Raw genomic sequence first — 22732 nt, 5'->3', positions numbered from 1 at the left:
AAGCATTGTGTGTCTTCAGTGCCCAAATGCTTAATGAGTTGTTTGAAATTTGGTTGTATAAATGTACACGGGATGGGCTAACTTGCCCGCATACCTCCACCATTATATGTAGGAAATTTGGTAGTATAAATGTACATGGTACTGATTAAAGTGCCACAATTTTCCAACCATTATATGTAGGAAAACCGTATGTGAGCCAGTAATTAATTTACACTGTCCTTATTCTACATCATTATAATATAAGAAAATGTATAATGGTCGCATTCAACAACCATTATATGAAAGATAAATGACAAATAACTAGATTATTTATATTCTCCACCAATAAAATCGTAATACGTCTGGTTGTATCTGCTCACAATTTCTATTGTAAGGAATTAGCTTTAATATAGGAATTATGATTAATTAACTTATTGGATTAATAAATTATTCTCATGGATTATTGAAAATAATATCACACATATTTAGGTATATCTTTGAAGCAAAACCTTTTAAATATAGGGATGAGATTATTTATCAAAATATACCACAGTCAAATTATCTTTTGAATACAGACAAACTTTATTGCTATTCTAAACAAACTAATTAAACAGGTTGCTGAGTAAAGTGACAGAATTATCAATACAGTGAAAATGAACTTTATGGAGTCTGTTGACAATGCTTTAAGAACCATTTATCCTTCTTTGAGTCTAAATCGATTTGCAATCTGATTACCCAAAGTATTCAACTAATACACCAGCACTGTGAGCAAAAACCCGGAGATGTACTTGTGTGTCGTTGCATTTCCAGCTGCATTTGGATTTTCCTGTGTTGCTTTGTTCTTTGGCATTTGTAGAAAGTTTATTCCGTCGATGTCTTGGACTCTGTTATGATCACGGATAGTTATTGTTTGGATAAAGCAAGGCCTTCTGCAAGGAGAACTCTCGACTCCCATTGTGTGTGTGAACCATAGAGCAGAGAGTGAGAGGCTTCCTCGGGACTTTTAGTGTCTCGAGTTTTCCTTGGACTCTACATGGTATGGTGGATCTGGAGACCAAGAGACCATTGCAAGAGCAGAAGAGTTCAGAAGAGTAGCGAGAAAGTCTTTCCTTGAGTAGGAAAGTTTTGAACTGAAATTGGCCGCACCCCAAAGGTGTCAGAAGTGACTTTCCGGAGTCACATGTTCGACTGGTCTGTCCCATTTCAGAGTTGATTTATGATCCTTTGTGGAGGAATCTTACAAACACCTGCTCAAAATTTGTGCATGTTAAATCATGAACACTTATATCTTGACAACAGTACAAGAGACATGACATTTGTTGTCATCAACATTCTCTATGTAAACAAGCAAGCATTTACATACCAAATATGACATTCTTTCATGAATATTATATGTCTAAGTATCAAAACATATAAATTCCTGATTACAAATCATTACACATATTTTAAAAGGTACATCAGGCTCTCATCATTAATTTGTCAGTTATAACAGTGAAAAGGGTTCATAGTCATTTTCAACAAGGCTAGGTATTGTGTACATTGTGGGTTTTAATACATTCTGTACTTTAGGGGTTTGACACAGTGAAGTACAACGTTCATGGATTCTTTTTAGCTGCTGTTTGCAGGATAATAATCACAATTTCTCGTGATCTGATGAGTCTAAGTGTAGCAAATTGGTTTATATCAGAGGACAAACCATAGTGTGTTCTGAGCCTTTCTTGGGAATTCCAGGGAGTGTGTTCTCTGTCTTTTATTGCCCGTAACCTTTGCACTTAGGGCCTATTAGGGAGAGGTTCTCAAGTCATGTGCAATCTGGAAAAGTCTCTTTGTTAGTTTTATTGGCCAGACGTGAGACTTATTGGTGCCTAAGCATTTTAATTTATGACTTGGTATTCCAGGATTAAAAGGTTGGGTTGTCTATATCCAAGTCATATATCCTACAAAGTGTTATTAGAAGAAATGGTGATGTTTCATAGTGGTAAACACTCGACTGTCTCAGCTTTTTTGGAGCATGTTGCAATCATCTGATTTGAAATGACTGCACATTTTAAAAACAACACAATGAAATTCACAAGGAAAAACATCATATAATGTTTAGTTGTAGTGTTCCCTTTACAAAAAGCTTCACTACGATGTTGCGCTGCTAAGCGCTACGGGGGAACAGATTTAGCTGTGAGCCGAGCTGAATAATGTGTGGAACACATCAATGATCATTGACCGGAATTTATAGCCTCGGCTGATGTAATCATTAGATGCACCTGAGGCCAGGCTATAAATGGATAAGTCACCAGGTGTCGTCAAAAACTCTTTTTTTCAGAGCGATTCTGTTTCTGTGTGTTTCACACACCCTGTCAAAACTTTCTTTCCTCTGTTAGGAGATAGAATCAGTTAGGCAGTGTGCAGTGAACGTTGTTCTATTTTTCTCTTCTGTTTAGAAAATATTATATATATATATATATATATATATATTTAAAAAAAAAAGAAAGAAAAAAAGAGAGAGAATGACTGAAAGGCGCAAACGGTACACATCAGTTTTTGCTGTTTGTTTGGGGGTAAGAGCACGCTGCTCTCGCGTTGCAGCAGGGCGGGTGCGAGCACTGCGATTTGCTTTAACAGGCAGAGTGTGTCGTGCTCGCCTCGCTTGCTTCCGGGAGTCAGCACTCACGAAAAGATCGTTCGTGGGGCTCGTGCATGGATTTGGCTGAGGAGCAAGAGACGGGTTGACCCCTTTCTCTCACTCTCTCCCCAAACCCAGCTGGTCCTTCACATGATCTCGAAGCGCGTTCCGACGCTTCTTCGGATCATGAGGTGGATCGCGATTCTCTTCCCGCCTCCGAGCTTTCCGTCCGCGATAAAAAATCTACGGAGGAATTGCTAGATTTTTTTACTCGTGCGGTTGCCAGATTGGACTGGCCACGTGAAAAAGAGACCCCCAAACGCTCCAAATTAGGGGATAGATTTTATCTTCCAGTCTAAGAAAGGGAACGCCTCATGGGTCCCTTCCCTTTCTTTGATAACCTCCATGAAGAGCTTTTTTGCTCATGGAGAACCCCTAAAAAAATTTAAAAAAATAAAAAAATATATATATAAAAAAGAAAATATATATTTTCTTCCCGTGTTCACATACCCTCGACGTCATTATATTCGACTATCGTGGGTGCTGAGGCACGGGGGTATTCAGTGATGCCGCCGGTCGAAGAGACGCTTGCGGGCTATCTCTCGCCGGGCTCGGCATCGTCACTTAAGAAGCCCTCTCTCCCCTCAAAGCCTTGTAGGACAACCTCCACTTTAGTGGGAAGGGCTTATCAAGCAGCAGGTCAGGCTGGTGCTGCTCTGCACACTATGCTGTTTTTCAGGCGTACCAGGCTGACCTCTTGGACGACCTGAGTGTGGGTTCTGCGCTTGACGAGCAAGCCTCAGACCCACCTTGGTCCTGACTGAAGGGAGGCTCAAAAGCAAAGCGTGGCGAGTCGTGCTCCTCCTCCCAGGGATTGGGGACAGTCTCGCCGCCCTCGCCAGCCCCCGAAGCAAGACTTCAGGACTATAAATTCTAGTAAGAGAAAACCCTGACGGTCTTGCGCCTAGATTAGGGGGTAGCTCCCCTCGGGACGGGGCGCGTGTTTCACTTCACCCCTCCCGGTACCCCCTCGAAGCCCCTCCATTCCCGCCACCTCTTGGTGTTTCGGGTTGCAGAGGCTTCCGTCAAAATTGGGTGTTTTCGCTGTTCCTGCATTTTATTCAGGACGTGAAACACCCGACAACTCCTCAACAGGAAGTGTTAAAATATAATACCCATCTCAGAGATTCTGGCAGCGTGGAAACTTCTGCCGGTTATATTCTTTTCTGTGGGTCTTATAAGGGCGTCAGGATTTAATTCTCTCGCCGCTTTTCTGTGTTTCAACGGCGTGTTCTCACTACCGTAAACCGGATTTCTTTTTTTTGTAAAAAAAAAAAAACTCAATCTCCTGGTTAAAGGGGCCATGGTATGTGTTCCCCTTCCAGAGAGAGAGTTAGGTTATTACACTAAATACTTCCCATTTCCCATGGAGGGTGAGGGGTGGCATCTGGCTTAGATCTTAAAGCTTGAACTACCCGTGGGTGTTCAAGTCCAAGATGATGCCTGTCAAGACGGTCGTGTCTCAAGCCCTACAACTCGTTTGGCTGGTCACCATCGATCTTATGATGCACTTCTATACTTCATTTAGAAGTTCTGCCACAACATGGAAAGTTCCTGAGGTTCACTTCCGGGGGCGAAGTCTTCCAGGGTCAGGTTCTTTCACTCAGCCTAGCCCTTTTTAACCGCACATTCACAATGCATGATGTAGCGCTGGCTCCTTGCGACTCCGGGGCATCTGCATTCTGAATTACGTAGACGACTGGCTGATCCTAGCGCAGTTCCAGGAACTGGCAGTTCAGCACAGGGACATCGTCTTAGCTCATCTGTTTCTCTGGGGTTGAGGCTCAACGCCAAGAAAAGCGTCCTCTCTCCCACTCAGAACACTGTCTATCGGGGCATCGTATGGAGTTCTATCACAATGCGGGCACAACTGTCTCCCGCTAGGATTGAGTCCATTCAGATCACCCTGAGCAAAGTCAGGCTAGGTCAAGGTTACACTGTTATCAGTATCAACGATTTCCAGGTCTCAGGGCGAACGCGTCCACGGTGATCCCTCTGGACCTTCTGCTCATGAGACCGTTTTTGTTGTGGCCAAAAGCCAGGGGATTTCTTCCAAGGGCCAAAACCCCTGGGCTAAATAGGGTTACGCGCCTCAGGCTTCGTTCCCTTTCTATGTGGTTCAGACCCCGGTTTTCTGCCTTGGGTCCCACTCTAGGTGCGTCTTGTTGTCGCAGACTGCTAACGACAGACGCCTCCCTGACGGGTGGAGTAGCGGCCTTAAGTGGTCATCCAGCTTAAGGGGATAGGAGGGTCATCAGCTCGGTTGTCACAGTCACTGTCTCGGGTTGATGGCTGTATTTCTGGCCCTGAAATACCTCCTCCTGAGGCTGCCATGTCTTGGTGCGGGTGGACAATACAGCGGTAGCCTCTTACATAAATCTTCAAGGAGACCCACGTTCTTGTCAGCTGTATTTCTGACACGTCGGATCCTCCTTAGTGCCCAGGGTAAGCTCCTGTCACTCAGGTCAGTTATATCCCTGGATGCCCGTATACGGGAACAGATTTACGGTCCAGACAGGAAATACCAACGGGGGAGTTAAGAACTCCACCCTAAGGTAGTAGTTGCCCAGAGTTCGCCAGCAAGGGTTTTTGCTTCTTACTGATAGCACCGCGCTGGCCGAACAGGGCTTGGTTCTCGGAGCTAATCTCTTCCCTCGAAGACTCGCCTTGGGCGATTCCGAACAGGAAGGATCTTCTATCTCAGGCACAAGGCAATATTTCATCCCTGCCCCGAATTGTGGAATCTTTCATGTTTGGCCCCTAAGGGTACCAACTGATGGACACAGGGCTTTCTCCTGAGGTTATCGAGACCTTTTTAAATGCCAGGCTTTTTCCACTTGGAACAAGTTTGGGTGAGATCTTAGGGCAGAAGAGGACCTCTTCGCCTCTATGGATAGCGCAATGTCTCCTCTACTTCTCCCTGAAATCACCCAGCCCCCTTAGGTCTGGACGTTAAGACACATACATGACCCAGAATGCGTCTGTATGCATTTCTTTCCCCAGTTTCTCTGCTCCCGGGAGTCTTGGCAATGTTCACCAGCAAGTGTCTTGCCTCGTATTAATGGCGCTGCGCTGGCCGAACAGGATATGTTTCTCGGAGCTAATTCCTCTCCTCGACGGCTCGCCTTGGGCGATTTTGAACAGGGAGGACCTTCTCATCCTTGGCCCGAATTGTGAAACCTTTCATTCTGGCCCCTAAGGGTACCAAATGGGGTTCAAGGGGTTTTCTCTTGGGGTTATCGAGACCATTTCTAGTGCTAGGGCTCCCTCCACTTGGAACTGATCTGGGTAGATTTTACAGGGCAGAAGAGGACCTCTTCGCCTCTGTTGATAGCGCAATGTCTCCTCTACTTCTCCCCGAGTCGCCCAGTCCCCCCCCAGGAGGGGCTGAACGTAGTAACGCAAATGCGCCTGCATGCGTTTCCTTCTACTAAAGTTCTTATTACAGAACCAGCTAACTGCCAGTTTGCTTCAGTTCTGGATTTTCTGTAGAAAGAACTGTCAGCAGGCACTTGCCTCGCCACTGCCAGGTTCTATGTGGCCACTGCGGTTTGCCATGGCTTGGTGGGCAGGGTGCCCTCAAAGAGGCATCCTCATTATTGCCCGGGCCTACGAGGCACGCAGTCAAGCTTCGCCAGTAGGTTTCAGGGCGCACTCTACCAGAGGGCTCTCCTCCTCTAAAACCTTGGCTAGAGGTCTCCCTCTGCAGCAAGTTTGTGATGCGGCAGGTTGTCCTCTCCGCACACATTCATTAGATTTTTATAGTTTGGATGTTTTGCCACTCCGGGCTCTTATGCCCTTGAGTCGACATCTCAGCTCATACCTGAACAAGTTTGTGATGCGGCAGGCTGGTCCTCTCCGCTCACATTCATCAGTTTTTATGACAAGTTTGTGGTGCGATAGGGTTCTCTTTGCACACATTCATCGAACTTTATGGGTTAGATGCTTTGCTACTCCGGGCTCTTATGCCCTTGAGTCGACATCTCAGCTCATGCCTGAACAAGTTTGTGATGCGGCAGGCTGGTCCTCTCCGCTCACATTCATCAGTTTTTATGACAAGTTTGTGGTGCGATAGGGTTCTCTTCGCACACATTCATCGAACTTTATGGGTTAGATGCTTTGCTACTCCGGGCTCTTATGCCCTTGAGTCGACATCTCAGCTCATGCCTGAACAAGTTTGTGATGCGGCAGGCTGGTCCTCTCCGCACACATTCATCAAAATTGAATGGTTTAGATGTTTATGCTACTCCGGGCTCTTATGCCCTTGAGTCGACATCTGAAGCTCATGTCTGAGACCTCTCGCATGTTTGTGAGTACACTGCACAACCGTAGGGGTCCGGACAGCCCCAAGTGCGGCGACGTGGGTATTGCGTTCCCCGTAGCGCTTAGCAGCGGAACATCGTAGTGAAGCTTTTTGTAAAGGGAACGTCTTGGGTTACATGTGTAACCCTTGTTCCCTGAAAAAAGCGGAACGAGATGTTGCGCTGCTTTGCCGCACTGGGACGTCCCAGGACTGCTCTTCAAAAAGAAGTATCTGACGATACCTGGTGACGAATCCATTTATAGCCTGGCCTCAGGTGCATCTAATGATTACATCAGCCGAGGCTATAAATTCCGGTCAATGTTCATTGACGTGTTCCACACATTATTCAGCTCGGCTCACAGCTAAAGCTGTTCCCCCGTAGCGCTTAGCAGCGCAACATCTCATTCCGCTTTTTTCAGGGAACAAGGGTTACACATGTAACCCGAGAAGTTTTCAATACATCAAAGTGTGAACATCATTTACAAATCACTCCTTTTTGTTTTTATTTGCATTTTTCATGCTGTCCCAGCTTTTTTTGAATTGGGGTTGTACAAGAGCAGAAATATTCCTAATAGATGAATATTCTATGGAGCACTGAATCCTTTAAGCATTTGAATTTTTATTTTTTTTAAATAAATTCTTAAGCAGATAATTACGTTAATCGCTGATGTGGATATAAATGTGGTCAACTTTGAGACAGACAGATGAACTCCGATGTGAAATCATCACTTCAGGTGAGCAATTTAACATTGCGCTTAGGCTATAAATGAATAATGGAAATCACTGTGAATGGTGCGAGACATTAACATAGACATTTCAAGAAGTAGACCAGGTATATGATGTCTTATCTTATCTCAGACATGCACAATTAACGGAGACCGCAAACAGAGTCAATACCATGCCCATCCGATCTGAAATCACACCATACTCATTTTTATTCAGAAGGTTTACAGTTTAGAAATATTGGCTTTACAGATTCATAAAATCATTGTAATTTTGGATATGTTTATTTAAAATGTTGCTTTATCCTTGTGCTTCTTGGATAAACAGTCAAACAAATAGATATTTATTTATTTATTCATTTTATTCCGTTACTCAGTTTGAAGTCATTATTAGTGCCTTTCCGAATAATGTATTCAGCTTCGGGCTCATAGTGGGGGCATTTTTTGGTTGGATTACATCACAAAGTGAACCTGTTGAATATTTATTAGTTTATGTGAAGATAATGTCAAATAATATATTACTGTTTTGATAAACAGTTGATATTCATGACAATTTAAGAGCTCTAATAAATTTTACATAATTTATTTGATAACTTGATCTGTACATTTAACACTGTCAGAACTGGGTTTTTGTTAGTCACTGGATAAATACATGTATCAGAAATCTGACCTAAGTATGACTAATTGTTATCATGTAAAATTGTTGCCTACAGTACAAGGAGTTCCGGGTTCTAATTTGCCCTAGTAAGACTTTTTAATTTATAAGCGAAGAGTGCGTCTGTACTTCAGTAAATGTATATTATGAGCAGGGACACATCCATTTGCATTTTGCTTTGCGATTTAACTTGAAAAGGAGCGCAAGCTGCACAGCAGCAGAGCAAACAGAGTGCATGTCTCTATTCACGACGCACATTGCCACCCACTGTCACTCAATGCAATCATAACAATAACCTTTTTGCACATGAGTTTCTCCTGTACTGACGGACCCCCAGCTTGAGTTCTTTAATGCATGCTGTAATAAAAAGTATAAAAAAATCTTACAATACATTTCACATCAGATGCACTGAAGGACAGATTATATCACAGCAGGTGCACTGAAGGTCAGATTATATATTATCAAACATATAATGTGGTGTTTAGATATTATTATTGATTATGATAGATAAGATGCAATAGCGAATGCGCTTGCCGGTTATGTGCGCCACCATATTGTTTACATGCATGGGATTCGGAGTTTGTATTAGAAGCATAGAAGGTTCTAAAAACCCTGCCCTTCCACTTTCCCAGCACCAGAAGTTGTTAGAATGCGTGACAGACTAAATGGGAGAAGGCTTGAGTGAACTGACTAGTATATTCTTTGTTTGACATTAGAAAACATGGCCACATCGCTGCATCAAAACGGCCTGATGAAAGCCATTTCAAAAAGTGGTTGAGACATGTCATACCATCCCATCCATAAATTACACTTACGTGTGAGCCCAAAATGTCATAGAAGCATCATGAAACGATGTGGCTGATTCAGCTTTTGTGTTTTTATTTCACATTAGCTTTAGCCAGTATCGATGTCTGCAAAAATGTTGCCAATCACGTAATTTTCAGATAAGACTGGTTTATAAAAAACATCAGCAATGCATATTAATTAAGGTATCCAATAATGTATTTAATGTTGGAATCCTCTTATTTTTTTTCATACCTGCAGTTATTTCATCTTGAACAAGCGGACAGGAATCTTCATCATAAAGGAGAACACCCCACCTGGAAGTTATGACTTTCAGGTGCGAGTCTCAGATGGGGTTTGGCCAGATGTGGTCTCTAGTGTGAAAGTGAATGTGAGAGAGCTACGGGATGATGCCATCTACAACTCTGCCTCTCTGCGATTAGCAGGTACAGGTTATCTTTACCTTTAAAAGCAATATGTGCTTTAGTGCCATTTGTAGTAGAGTCATGCATAACATCCTTCATCAGTTGAAGTTGAGAAGCCACAAAGACTCTACTGATCGGTTATTCATGCTGTAATGTATAAATGCTTGCAATGCGGTTCTGTATTTAAATTTCTTTTCCAGCAATGAATGCAGCTTAAACTGCAGAACTTACGAACTCAATTTTGATTTTGTTTTGTAGGTACTGTCATAATGTCTTAGCTATCAATATTTGCTTGCATAAACTTGAAACGTATTAAGACATTTTCAATTTCAAGGTTGAAAATCATCTATAGGCATATATTGTAAGTCATTGTTTTCTATTCAAAATCAGTGATGTAATCCGTGTAATACTTGCATGCTCAATTGCAGTTGGTCTTCTTTCTTGCACTTATTTGCCCACTGAATTGTAGTTGGACTTTTCTTTCTTGTATCTAATATAACCATCTATAGCATAACTGGTAAGCAGAAGGTCACTGGTTCGACCCCCACAGCCACCACCATTGTGTCCTTGAGCAAGGCACTTAACTCCAGGTTGCTCCGGGGGGATTGTCCTGGTCATAAGTGCACTGTAAGTCGCTTTGGATAAAAGCATCTGCCAAATGCATAAATGTAAATGTAAATCTTGGTGTCATGGCAACAGTAAAGTGGTCATGATGTGGTATTTTATTAACACAGAATTAAAGTCTTAAACCCAAACTTACCTAAGGCTACCTTTCCTTCTGGAAATGCAAATATACAGTAGATACTGTATACATAGTATGCCACTATAGTGTGCAAGTAATTCCACTATAAAATGTTACTTCTATTTTACTTCATTTTAAAGGCTCTTAAAATAATTTGACTAATTTGACATATATTAATTTGAATATATGGCACACTATTTAATACACTAAATAGATCTCCTGTTTCTAAGTCTGTTTCTGTTCACTACTTATTTTAAGCAAAGACATTCAAGTTGTCTGATGAACTGGGTCTGAAATCAGGATCTGTGTGAATAATGTGCCATATTTTGGCAGTAAAAGTCATGGTCATATTGACTTTGGTGCAACATTATGACTGCCAGTATTTTAATGAAAACAAGAATGTGCTGAATGACTTTTGAAAATGGACCACAGCTAAGGATTTTGTAGTTTTAAGGTTATTAAGTTGCTAACAAAGGCCTTGTGGGAGACAGAGAGTCAGAATATAAAATATAAGCCAATAGCACACTCATATAAGCCGATAAATCGATTTTTCTTTCATTTCAACAGTGCTGAACATAATTTTTGCGATGCAAGGTAAAACTGCACATAGTTTTCTGGGGCATGTGATTATGAGTGCTCTTGTGAGTTGTACATGGTTATGCTCTTCAATTTACTCGACTACCTATATGTACAGTATGTGTTACAATAGGCATAATAGATGTGGTGGTGACGTCTTAAAGTATGCAGAACTTCACAGATGTGTTGTGACTGTAGTGTGCGTTTATGTAAATTCCTCTCACTCCTGTAATCTGTGTTGTTATATTGGGAAATACAAATTAATAATGTCAATTTTATTACATTTGCTTTGTCAGATAATCTTACTATGGATTGTGGAATTGGATATTTGTCCCATATTTTGTTGCATTTGTTTAACCTAAAAGTGTTTAACCTAAACATTTACTATTAAAAGTACAGAACAGTGCAGTTCTTATACTTGTCAGTCTTTTTTGAGGAATTAATTCACACTAAACCACACTGAGTTCTTTTGAGAAGTCTGGACTTTTAGTTTAAAGTCACCATGAAACGGATGTTATGACCGACTTTATTACTGTATTTTGACATGTTTCTGAGTGAAATGGCTATTTGAATGAGAATAAAATGTATGGCAGGGACTTTAAGTTAGGACAAGGCTGGAGCTGTTGTGCAAAACAGATGAATGTGAAACAAGTGAGTAGAAGCTAATTTGTCCATGTTTTGAATCACAATATACTAAGCATAAAGAATAAAGAACACTTACTCGAGTGGTATATCCAAGAAACCTCCATCTGCAGAAAAATATAAATAAACTCCAGAAAGTTTCCTTTCGTCCAGCTTTGGCGTTAGCGTAGACGACATCATTCCTATGCCCTATTCCATTTGAAAACAATTACCCTCAACTGTGAGAGCTTCAGAAGGCTGAAAGGTGATATTGGTAAGTCAACACAAATTAAGCAATTCTTATCATAAAAAAGAGAGACTGAGGATTTTAAATGCTTATATCTTCTGAAATTGTTTTTTTTTTTTCAGCATTTGGACGTACACTAGCATATTGATGACCTTAAAGGGAATAAATATAGACTTAAAGCAGCAAAACTATAATTTTTATTTCATGGTGACATTAAACCTCAAGCATTTTACATCAACATCTGTCAGTACTCAGGGCATTGTTTAAAATGCACATGAAAATAACATTTGCCAATGGAGCTTTGGGTTAATGTTGTTGTCAAATATGTAAGCTGCTTATTTCCCTGGAGCCCTGTCTGAACATGCATTGAATTCTGGACTAACTTAAAGTTCGTCTTTTGTAATATTTACTACCTCCTTGATATTTCAAATCCCATCTCAGGAGCAAATGTTGAAGACTGTGGAGACTCAAGGCTTGTTTTTGAGATTATAGCTTTAACTCTGTACATCTCTAAAAGCGAACTGATTGTAATGTGAAATATGAGGTAACAGTATGTTTAAGTTCTTTAGACAGCTGTGCTAGCTCAAGGAGATAAGTGAACGGGACACAGACACAAATTCACTAAAGATCAATCCCATAACTTTAAAAACTTGCTGCCCACAAACCGGACTGACATACACATTCAAACATAAACTCTCACATTTTGGAGAACATGTAACATCAAAGAACGCTCTGGGCAGTTTGAGGCTTGAACCTTTGAGGCTTCTGACTCACTGGTATTGTCCTACCAAAAAGAGTATCGTAAATGGGTCATTCCTACAATTCGGTGACATTCCAGCTTTGAAACTTTTGAAAGCTTTTTGAAAACATACTTTTACAAGTTTCTTCATGTTTCATCATTACAGGGACAAGACTGTATTAGTCACACTGGTCAAGCTTGAGTCCAAAAAAAATTATAATTCAGATGTACATCCAGTTAAATGGGCAGCATCAGGGTGGACATTCAGTGGATACATTAGCCACTACATGGTCTGTGATTGATATCTAGGAAACATATCTGTAAACTAATATTTAGATTATTTCTGTTAACATAAAAACTGTGTATTGAAATTTTTAAATGATAATTTCTTCTCAATAACAGGGTGGACATAATGGTCGATGTCAATATCCAGAGAGCAGGGTGGCCAGTAGGCCGATATAATGCAGATATCTCACACAATTTAATATAGTAAAAACATAAAATTGCTCAAATAAATTATAACCTCTTATTTAGCATTATATTTACTCAATTTCACACAAAACTTTAACTTTGTAAAAAATGATATTGTATTTTAAATGGTAGATAGCAGTACTTTGAAGTTGCACTCACGCGCTTGTGCAGATCCAACATGAGCAGCAATCTTCTCCTGACAGTTTAAATGGCCTGCATCGCCTGTTTGGATTGTTACGGACTGACTGTCCTGATTTGTAAATCAAAGGAACTTCTGATCCTGAAGTTTTGATTCTGGATGATAGGATAAGCACTTCAAAAGGAAGATTCAATATGATGAGCACTCGACAGAAATAAACGCTGGTTGTCTGTTAGGTTTGTGAATTATCTCTTAAAACGAGATATCTGCATATTTGAAAACAGAATATAGTCCAAGTTTTATTGATATTTTCCTTTTATCCTTAGAAAATAAAATTAATAGTGACAGGGAACTGCTGAGGAGAGGCTGATAGAATGTGTGCTTTACAGGTAAATAAATGAGCGCTCCACAGCATGCTGGATCTGCTCAAGTTTTTTTAGGTTTGTTTATTACATCCGTTTAAACAAGATATGCGCATATTTGCAGACAGTATATGATATTAGTTTTATTGATATTTGCCTTTTTTGTAATGATTTGTTTTTTATCGTGAAATAATAAAGAATAGCAAACACACACACATATATATATATGCACACACGCATACATGCATGCACACACACATGCATGCACACACACTGCACACACACGCACACACGCACGCACACACACACACACACGCACGCACACACGCACACACACACATACACACACGCATGCACACGCACAACCACCCGTCCCCCTCCCAATCCCCAACAAAACATCAACAAATATCCCTATGGTCACACATGAGTAAATATACAGAAAAAAGCAAACAAACACACATACATATATATATATATATATATATATATATACATACACACATAAATACACACACACACAGTACTGTGTACAGCAAAAGTCTTAAACATAAGATGTTTCACAAAAGCATTTGTGTTAAGATGGTCATTTATATCTTCAGCTTTAGTGTCGATAGAAAAAAATTTAGACTCCCAAACATTTGTTCTGCAAATAAAAAAGATTAGAATGGAAGAACAGGGAACTCTGCAACAGATGTCATTGCCCCCACAGAGCCACCCACCGAACATCTGAAATTACATAAAGAGACAGAATTAGTTGAAAACAGCCTAAATAGATATAAGAACTGTAAATTCAAGAAGCTTGATACATCCTATCTGCCAACAACCAAGAAAAACTGTGTCCAGGTGTATATAGGAGAATTGGTGTGGTTATAAAGGCAATGGTGGTCAAACCTAATATTGATTTAGCTTTTTTTTTGGACTTTGTATGACATTAAGTGATAAATGAAAACTATTTATGCCATTATTTTTGAAGACATCCACACTATGCAACATTTTGTAAAGGTGCCTAAAACTTTTGCACAGAGATAGATAGATAGATAGATAGATAGATAGATAGATAGATAGATAGATAGATAGATAGATAGATAGATAGATAGATAGATAGATAGATAGATAGATAGATAGATAGATAGATAGATAGATAAAGTGACAGACAGACATGTATAATAATCATACTCAACCAAAATTACACTACTCTCTCCACCCCAAGAGCCCTCCAAAAACTCAAAATAATTGCCCCATTTCCCAACAAACAAATCTAAGTTCCAAATGAAATCTCTTCAAAAGTCGCAGCCCTGCCCACCTCCATGCACCACTCCTGAAATGGGGGCGCACCAACTGACCTCCAACTCCTCAAAATAATCTGCCTGGAGATCATCACACAGGTCAGAACCCAATTCTCTGTGTGACTATTCCCCACATCTATGACTGCCCCCATCGCCCAAAACACAGAGTCTGGGGCACAATGAAACCCGAGTGTCCACCATGTCACACAAAACTCTGAACCTTCAACCAGAATTCTTGGATCTCAATACACCACCAAAAGACATGGGCCATGTCTCCATCCTCCGATTGGCATCACCAACAGGTTGGTGTGTCTAAGACCAAGCCTATACAATCTTTAAGGGGGTCCAATAAAATCTATGTATTGCATAAGGCCCACCCTTGTATCTTAACATTTTTTGAATCCTAGCCCACACTCCCTCCTCTTGTAATGAGTGTTAGTCAGACGCAGAGTTTATTAGAGAGCGTAGTCAAACAGGCAGGGTTCAAAACAAGGTAAGCAATTCACACAATGCAATAAATCCAGAAAAGGTAGACAAAAGGGGTATATCCAGGCTAAGGTCAAAACAGGAAAGGGATTCTGGGAAATGTAGTCTGGTAAGGGTTTAATATTCAGGGGAAGGGGATCTTGTGTGAACAGATCTAGAGGTTGTGACAGTACTCCACCTTTGAGGACCCCTCTAGAGCTGGGCAATCAGGATGGAACTAGGTGGAACTCCGAGATAAGAGAAGGGTCCAGAATGTCCTACGAGGAGACCCAGAACTGCTCCTCAGGTCTGTAGCCCTCCCAAATTACCAGATATTGAATGAGTCTTCCCCAACGTCGAGAGTCTAGGAGAGTGTTAACTTGGTAGGCAATTTCCACATCGAGGTCAAGGGAGGGGGGTTGTCAGTGTAGGTACTTGAAGACTCGGCCACAGGTTTGAGGAGGGACACATGGAAAGGAGGAGAGATGCGGTAGTGATGGGGCAGTTAAAGTTTGTAACAGACAGGATTAATTTGTTTGATGAACTTGAAAAGGTCCAATTTACCTTGGGGAAAGTTTTTTTGCAGGGTAGTTGCAGGCAGAGGTCTTGGGTGGACAGCCATACTGATTGGCCAGGATAGAGAGTAGGAAAAAGTCGGCAACATCGGTCGGCATGTATCTTCTGCAGACGGATGGATCTCTGCAGGTGAACATGAGCCAACTTCCAGACTTGGTTGCTGCACTGCATCGAATGGTTCACTGCAGGCAACACCGAAGGTTCTCCCAACCAGGGAAAGAGCAGACGTTGGTATCCCAGGATGCATTGGAAAGGAGTTAAACCAGTATAAGAACTGCAAAAGGAGTTTTTGTATATTTTGCCCAAGGGAGAAATCCAAACCAGAGAGACAGAAGGTGCTGAGATAGCAACCTACTTCTTGATTGAGGCATTCTGTCTGGCCGTTAAACTGAGGATAATACCTGGAAGTCAGGCTGACGTTGACATTTAGAAGTTTGCAGAACTCTCTCCAAATCCGTGAGGTAAATTGAGGTCCCCTGTCAGAAACAGTGTCGTTTAGCAAACCGTTGAGTCGGAACACTTGATGGAAGATGGTTTCAGCCATCTCTAGGGCGAAGGTAGTTTGTTGAGAGGGAAGAGACAACTGGATTTGGAGAACCTATCCACCACTACCATGATGGTTGTGTTCCCCTGAGACACAGGTAAATCAGTGAGGAAATCTATGGCAATGTGAGACCAGGGACGTTGTGCAATGGGTAAGGGGTGGAGGAGTCCTGCTGGTAGAAGTCTGGAAGATTTAGCTTGAGCACAGATAGAACAACCCTTTACGTGCTGAGCAACATCTTGGGACAGGGAAGACCACCAGCATTTATTCTGAACCAATTGTGTGGTGTGGTTCTCACCTGGGTGACTGGAGCTCAAGGAGGAATGGGCCCACTGCATGACATGAGGACAAACTTGGTGGTAATATAGACACGGTCTCTAGGGCAACCGGGCAGGGGTCATTCAGTCTGAGTGGCCTGCTCTATGTCCTTCATGATGTCCCACTGGACAGGTGCAGTGAACACTGATACAGGCAGTATGGTCAGAGTAGACTCAGGAGATTCAGGGGAATAAATCCGAGAGAGAGCATCAGATTTAGTGTTCAATGACGCAGGATGATACGTCACAGAGAACTTGAATCTGGTAAAGAATAAAGCCCATCGAGCTTGCCTTGCATTGAGGTGTCAGTGAGGATGGTGAATGGATGTTGTGAGCCCTCCAACCAATGATGCCATTCCTGCGAGAGGTATACATCCTTGTAGGGTTACCGTGTCGTTGGGAGAGAATGGCTCCAATCCCATTGTTCGAGGCACCAACCTCCACGATGAAAGGCTTAGAAGGATCAGGAGGATGAAGTACAGGTGCAGTGGTGAATCTTACTTTAAGACCCTGGAAGGCTCTTATGACCAGGGAAGTCCACTGGAGAGTTTTAGATTTTCCTTTGAATAGATAAGTGAGAAGGGCTGCAATGGACTGAAGTTGTGAATGCAATGAATTGCCTGTACGAGTTAGCATAGCCCAGGAAGTGCTGGAGTACGTTGGTAGAACCCAGATGTCCTGTGAACAGATCTGGAGGATGTGACACCTCCAATACCAAGTTGAAATCTTTCTCACATAATCTCTTTATAGAAGTTAAATCTCTGTCCCCCAGACTCTGAATTAGCAGGGAGTAATACACTAATGCCACATGACCTTTTCCAAAAGCAGTAATCACCACTCCCAGAGTATCTGCTGCTTTAGGGTGGTGTATGCTACACCCAAAAATGGTACAGATCAGGTGGTGCAGTTGTAAATACCTATAAATCTGAGATCTGGGAATCCCAAAATGTTGAACCAAATTTTCAAAAGATCTCAACACTCCACTCTCATAGCCACCAAGCTTATTAACCTCTCGCACAATCCAGTCTGAACAGCAGAAAGGGGACATCATTTTAGGTTCTGCCATATGCTCGAGGCAACATTTTAATAAATGTCTGAGTTCAACACTCTGGACAGTTTTGTCAATACCATGTGTACATGTGAGATGACAGGGTGTAAATTAACTTCTCTGATTAGTTTGATAGAAAGGCTTTGCAATGGCAAAATAGGGGCAATAACTTCCTGTTCAATACCAAACCATGGGGGGGCTCTCTCAGGTGGAAGCAACCAATGAGCCAAATGTCTGAGAAGAATGCATAATAATAAAACAACATTTTGGGTAGGCCTAGCCCATCTTTGTCAATAGGCCGATGTAATTTATTGAAATGTAATTTAGGACACTTACAATTCCAAATGAAAGACTTCGCTATGCTATCAAATTGTTTGAAATAAGAGAGGGGAACATCTACAGGGAGAGATTGTAGCAGGTTATGAAATTTTTGAATACAATTAATTTTAATAACATTAACCAATCATATATTAATGTGATGAAGCCCACCTGCTCACATTGTTCGAGAACCTTTTTATTAAGGGATAAAAATTAGCTAACTAATTCAGACACATATTATTTGGAATAATGCAGAGCTCACCGTTCACACAGCCGACCCCTGCATGGTGCCACGTGACCCCCGATATTTGCCTTTTTATCATTAGACAATTAAAAGTTAAGTAACAATACAATTAAATAACAGTTAAATGTTACAGGGAACCGTTGAGGAGAGACAGGGAGAATGAAGCAGGCGAGCACTTTAACATTATGTGCTCAAACGCCTCTGCCAAGGCTCTTATATGAGGACTAAATGAGATGGGGTTCCACAACGGCCTATTATTATAGTAATACGATGGCATGTAACAACAAAATTAACCTGACTGGTCGTTTACATGTCTGTCACTTCATGTGCAAGCAGGCAATTTTTGGCACCCTCAAGAAACAAATCATCCAAACAGGAAAATGTATTGGCAGATGCTGATAATGAAAAAAGTCTGGATATTGGCCAATATATCGACCTCCGCGATATATTGGTCGACCACTTATAGACATGTTATGCTTGACCACATATGACTAACATAACAAAATAAATAAAACAATAGAGTTATAAACTTCAAATAACTCAAAGTAACATGACAGAATGGCTGATATCCACCTCCAGTGTGTGTGTGATGTCATTTCCTAACATGTGAAACATGTAAGGTCATGGTATCATGATATAACACTGTGGGCAATAAATCAAGCGACACACAGAAAACCTCCACTATCAGTGTTAAATGACACATTTACCACAAATGAGTACATGCTAGTAAGAGAATACTAAACTCTTAACAGTATGTGGGGAAAAATAGAAATCCAATGATTTAGCATTTATTTTTGTCAAAGATGTTTGACTTGCAGTTTTTGGGACATGAGGAAATAACACGGTGCAATAGAAAAGGATTTCATTTATTTACAATTTAACTTTAAAGCCCACCAAAGTGTGTAACGTAAAAAGCCTTTATTCTTTTTAACAATTCTATAAAAATTGTAAAGAGGTGAAAGTAGACAATATATATACACTACACAGACACTTGTAATGGGGACTTAAAATGTCACAGAATTGTAGGAATGACCCATATTTACAGGCGTTCCTGCACGAGACACTGCTTTATATAGAAAAATATTAAGGACTGACGTGATAACATGTTCAGTGCGAACGTCCCCTACTAAACTTGAAAAATGCTTTAATACAATGACCAGGAAGAAAAGAGAAAGGGAGAGAAATGCTTAACATGAAAATAGAGTATTTCTCTTTGGATACGTGTTGTTGTTTTGGTAGTAAATAGTGTTTATCATAAGGGAAAGGGAAGTGTTTTAACTAATGCTGTACTTTTATTGTGAATTAATACAGTAATGCCGTTTTATTTTACTTCTCTCTCTTCCAGAACAAGCTCTGACTTGCATGTCACGAATAGGTGCATTTACTGGTGTTTTAAAATCCCAATGGTGGGAAACAATTAACATGCACTCGAATGCTATATGATTTTGACAAAATTGTCTTGCTTCTGACAGAAAACATGACAGAAGATGTCCACTGATTGTCATTGATCTTTCCCCCATTCGCTTCTGTCAAGTGTAGTGTCCATGCAAAGCAACAGCAGATATCTCATACAACACACGTGAGTGTGTTTAATGACAAATTTCTCTCGATTTGTGAATCATTCTCAGCAGTTTCGGTGTGTCATATGGAATTCAATTTTTTCCCTTAATTACAGGACGATTCCTTATTTTACATGACGTTTGGCATATTTTGTTAATTCATTTTACCTGATACTACTTCAGTGTGACTGGGTGACTCTCTTTCTCATGCTCTCTCCCTCTCCACTCTGTCATGAATTCCCTCAGTCGATGATGCCTGTAACGATGGTTGTCAGGGGTGGGGAATGACAGAATTCAATTGATAATGCACCAATTACAACAAATAATCTCCAGTTTACAAAACAGCATCCAATACAGTTAAAGGGAAACTAACTACAGTAGAAAATGGACTTCTGAAGCAACAAAACAAGTGGGCATACGCAAATATTGATCCTTAGAAGTCGTTATACACAAACAGCCCTGGGGAAAAGTAAGGATATGGCATGTATGTGCGAATGGTCCTGACTACACCACTGTTCTGACTGCTTAGCCAGTATGGGCTTATCTTAAAAAACAAACAAAAAAAAAAACAGAAAGGTCTCATGTTTTGATCCTAATCTCCCTAGCTAACAATTACTTTTTGACCCCGGCAAGACTTTGGTGTCTATGAAAAAGAGATAAATTGGGAAAATAGTGAGGGATTAGCACAAATGAATACATGTTAGAGATAGAATACTAAAATGCACAAAATACTTTGACTCATTGTCCCCCAAGCCACTGCCAGCTAAACGTCAGAGATAAACTGTGTGTGTGGCATGTGTACATCTGTGTGGATTAACATCTGTTGATGGGTATAAATATCTGTTGATGGGTATAAATATCTCTTTGACGGTTCGCTTCAGAGTGGACTTCAGTGCATAATAAACACACTTGACTGTAATTAATGCACATGTGTAGCCTAATATACATCTTAACCATTTAAAGTCTGAGCCCAAAATTAAAAAATTCCATTCTGTGCCAAAATATGATATTCATATCCAAATTCATATAACATTACACCTGATCTGTATATATCATATTAAAGAGAAGAACTAGGGCTTTCAAATTTTATAAATATATTTATGTTTATTTAAGGCTAATCATCCTTTATCAATAAGATGTCACACAGCAATTTTTACAAAAATATTCTCCAGCCACCATACTTCATCAGATAACTGCATTTTTAACCATTTTACATACAAGCTAGAGGGAAACTTGGAGTGTATGAAATATACATACTTTGTGGGCAACGTAGAATAGCAGACATATTAGAAATATATATTGTTTAAGAGTTATGACCATTCTAGTGATTAGTGGGGAAAACGGAATAAAACATTTAGAAGATAAGATCATTTCACATGACCACCCCTCAAATACTCCTTTGAGCACCTTAATAATAAATTGAGATTGCATCTGAAATTGAAGGACATAAACACTGAAATATACATTTTATGTGTTCAATAAAACACACTTTATTTAATTATAACATTAGAATTGAACACAAAATACACAGCAAAACATTAAAAAAATAATTTTAAAAAAATCTAACTTTTGAACTATCTACAGTAAATGCATTTTTAATAATGTGTGCAGAAACAGAATATACTGCATGTAAATTCATAAATACCCAACAACTGCAATACATGTGGAGAGAAGAGAGGGAGAAAAGAGAAGAGGGGGAGGACAACAACACCAGTAAACACAGCCCAACCTATGCCTCTTCGTGAAACTGGTCACTCTCAGCTGAGTGCCAAGACTGAAAACATTTCCTATCACAAACCATGAAAAGTCTTTTGCCATTATAATCCAGTGCACAACAAGTTACTTTAGTTTATTTTCAGTCCTACTTCTCAGATAGCATAGGACTCTTCAAATTTAGGGACATGGGCTGTGTGGAGTGATGACGAAAGAGGGAGTACAGGCTTTAGTGTACACAAAGGGAAACTTGTGTGAATATCGATACCTCCCATCTGACGAGCCAGGTTTTCTCTGAAATCTATCTGGGTTAATTTCACTGGTCTACACTCATTCCTTGGTGCCACATGAATGTGTTGACATTCCTTAAACAATATGAAACTAATGATGATGGCAATGTTTAAGAAGTGGTGGAAGACTCTTTTTTTTTTTTTTTCCACTTCAGAGTTTTTGTAGGACGTCATAAGATTTTATAATTTGGTCTGACCTAGCAACACCGCCCATGTTTTTGTTATAATTGCTGATGACAGTGGTCTGGAGGGCTACTTCTTTTGTCCAGTCGGCATAATTTTTTACAAACCTAGTAATTTTGGTTGAGCCATTCTTATTGTGGAATTTGGAGATGCATGTAACTGCAAGCATGACCTTCCACTGAATTACAAGTATATTCCTTCAATCCTACACCACCTCATATCCCCACGAGCTGTCTTGCATTCCCATATTTTTATGTCTTTAGATTCTGCAGGAAACAGTTTATGATTCACCCTGCATGTCCCACAGGCATTAGTTCCCATTTCTAACAACTTAACATTAAGAGCTGGGGACGTGTAAAAGTTGTCAAACCAAAGATTGTGGCCCTGGTCTTTGAATGGCTGCTATAAGGATTCAAATACTTTGGTGGCCAAGTCAGCAACACGGCCATAATGACAACCTGTGTAAACATGAAAGTCGAGAGTATACCCAGAGTCTGATGTTGCAATAACCCATAATTTAAAACCCCACAGAGTAGGCTTGCCCTTCATACATTATTTAAATACTGACAAAGCTTTAGACTTGACCATACATTCATCTATTGCAATATTTTGGTTAGGCTGAAAGAGCTGCTAGCATTTTTATTTGAGGTGGTCCATAAGAGAACGCAACTTCCTAAGGTGATCCTGATTATCCTCTGTGGTAGGATCTACAACATGTAGAGCTGCTAAAAGAGCCTTGTAACAGTCA

At 40.5% G+C, this 22732-nt stretch overlaps 1 protein-coding gene across 1 annotated transcript in view; it reads left to right on the top strand.

The window, feature by feature from the left end:
* The window catches only part of LOC127654782 (neural-cadherin-like), a 437028-nt gene that overhangs the window by 273095 nt on the left and 141201 nt on the right, over positions 1-22732 (top strand). The window contains exon 20 of the mRNA XM_052142196.1: positions 9381-9565. Within this exon, the coding sequence (XP_051998156.1) occupies positions 9381-9565 (185 nt within the window). The remainder of the gene's footprint in view (positions 1-9380; positions 9566-22732) is intronic.

This window comes from Xyrauchen texanus, chromosome 2 (assembly GCF_025860055.1).
Source record: "Xyrauchen texanus isolate HMW12.3.18 chromosome 2, RBS_HiC_50CHRs, whole genome shotgun sequence".
In the NCBI taxonomy this organism is placed as follows: Eukaryota; Metazoa; Chordata; class Actinopteri; order Cypriniformes; family Catostomidae; genus Xyrauchen; species Xyrauchen texanus.
This window is presented reverse-complemented; position numbering and strand designations above follow the sequence as displayed.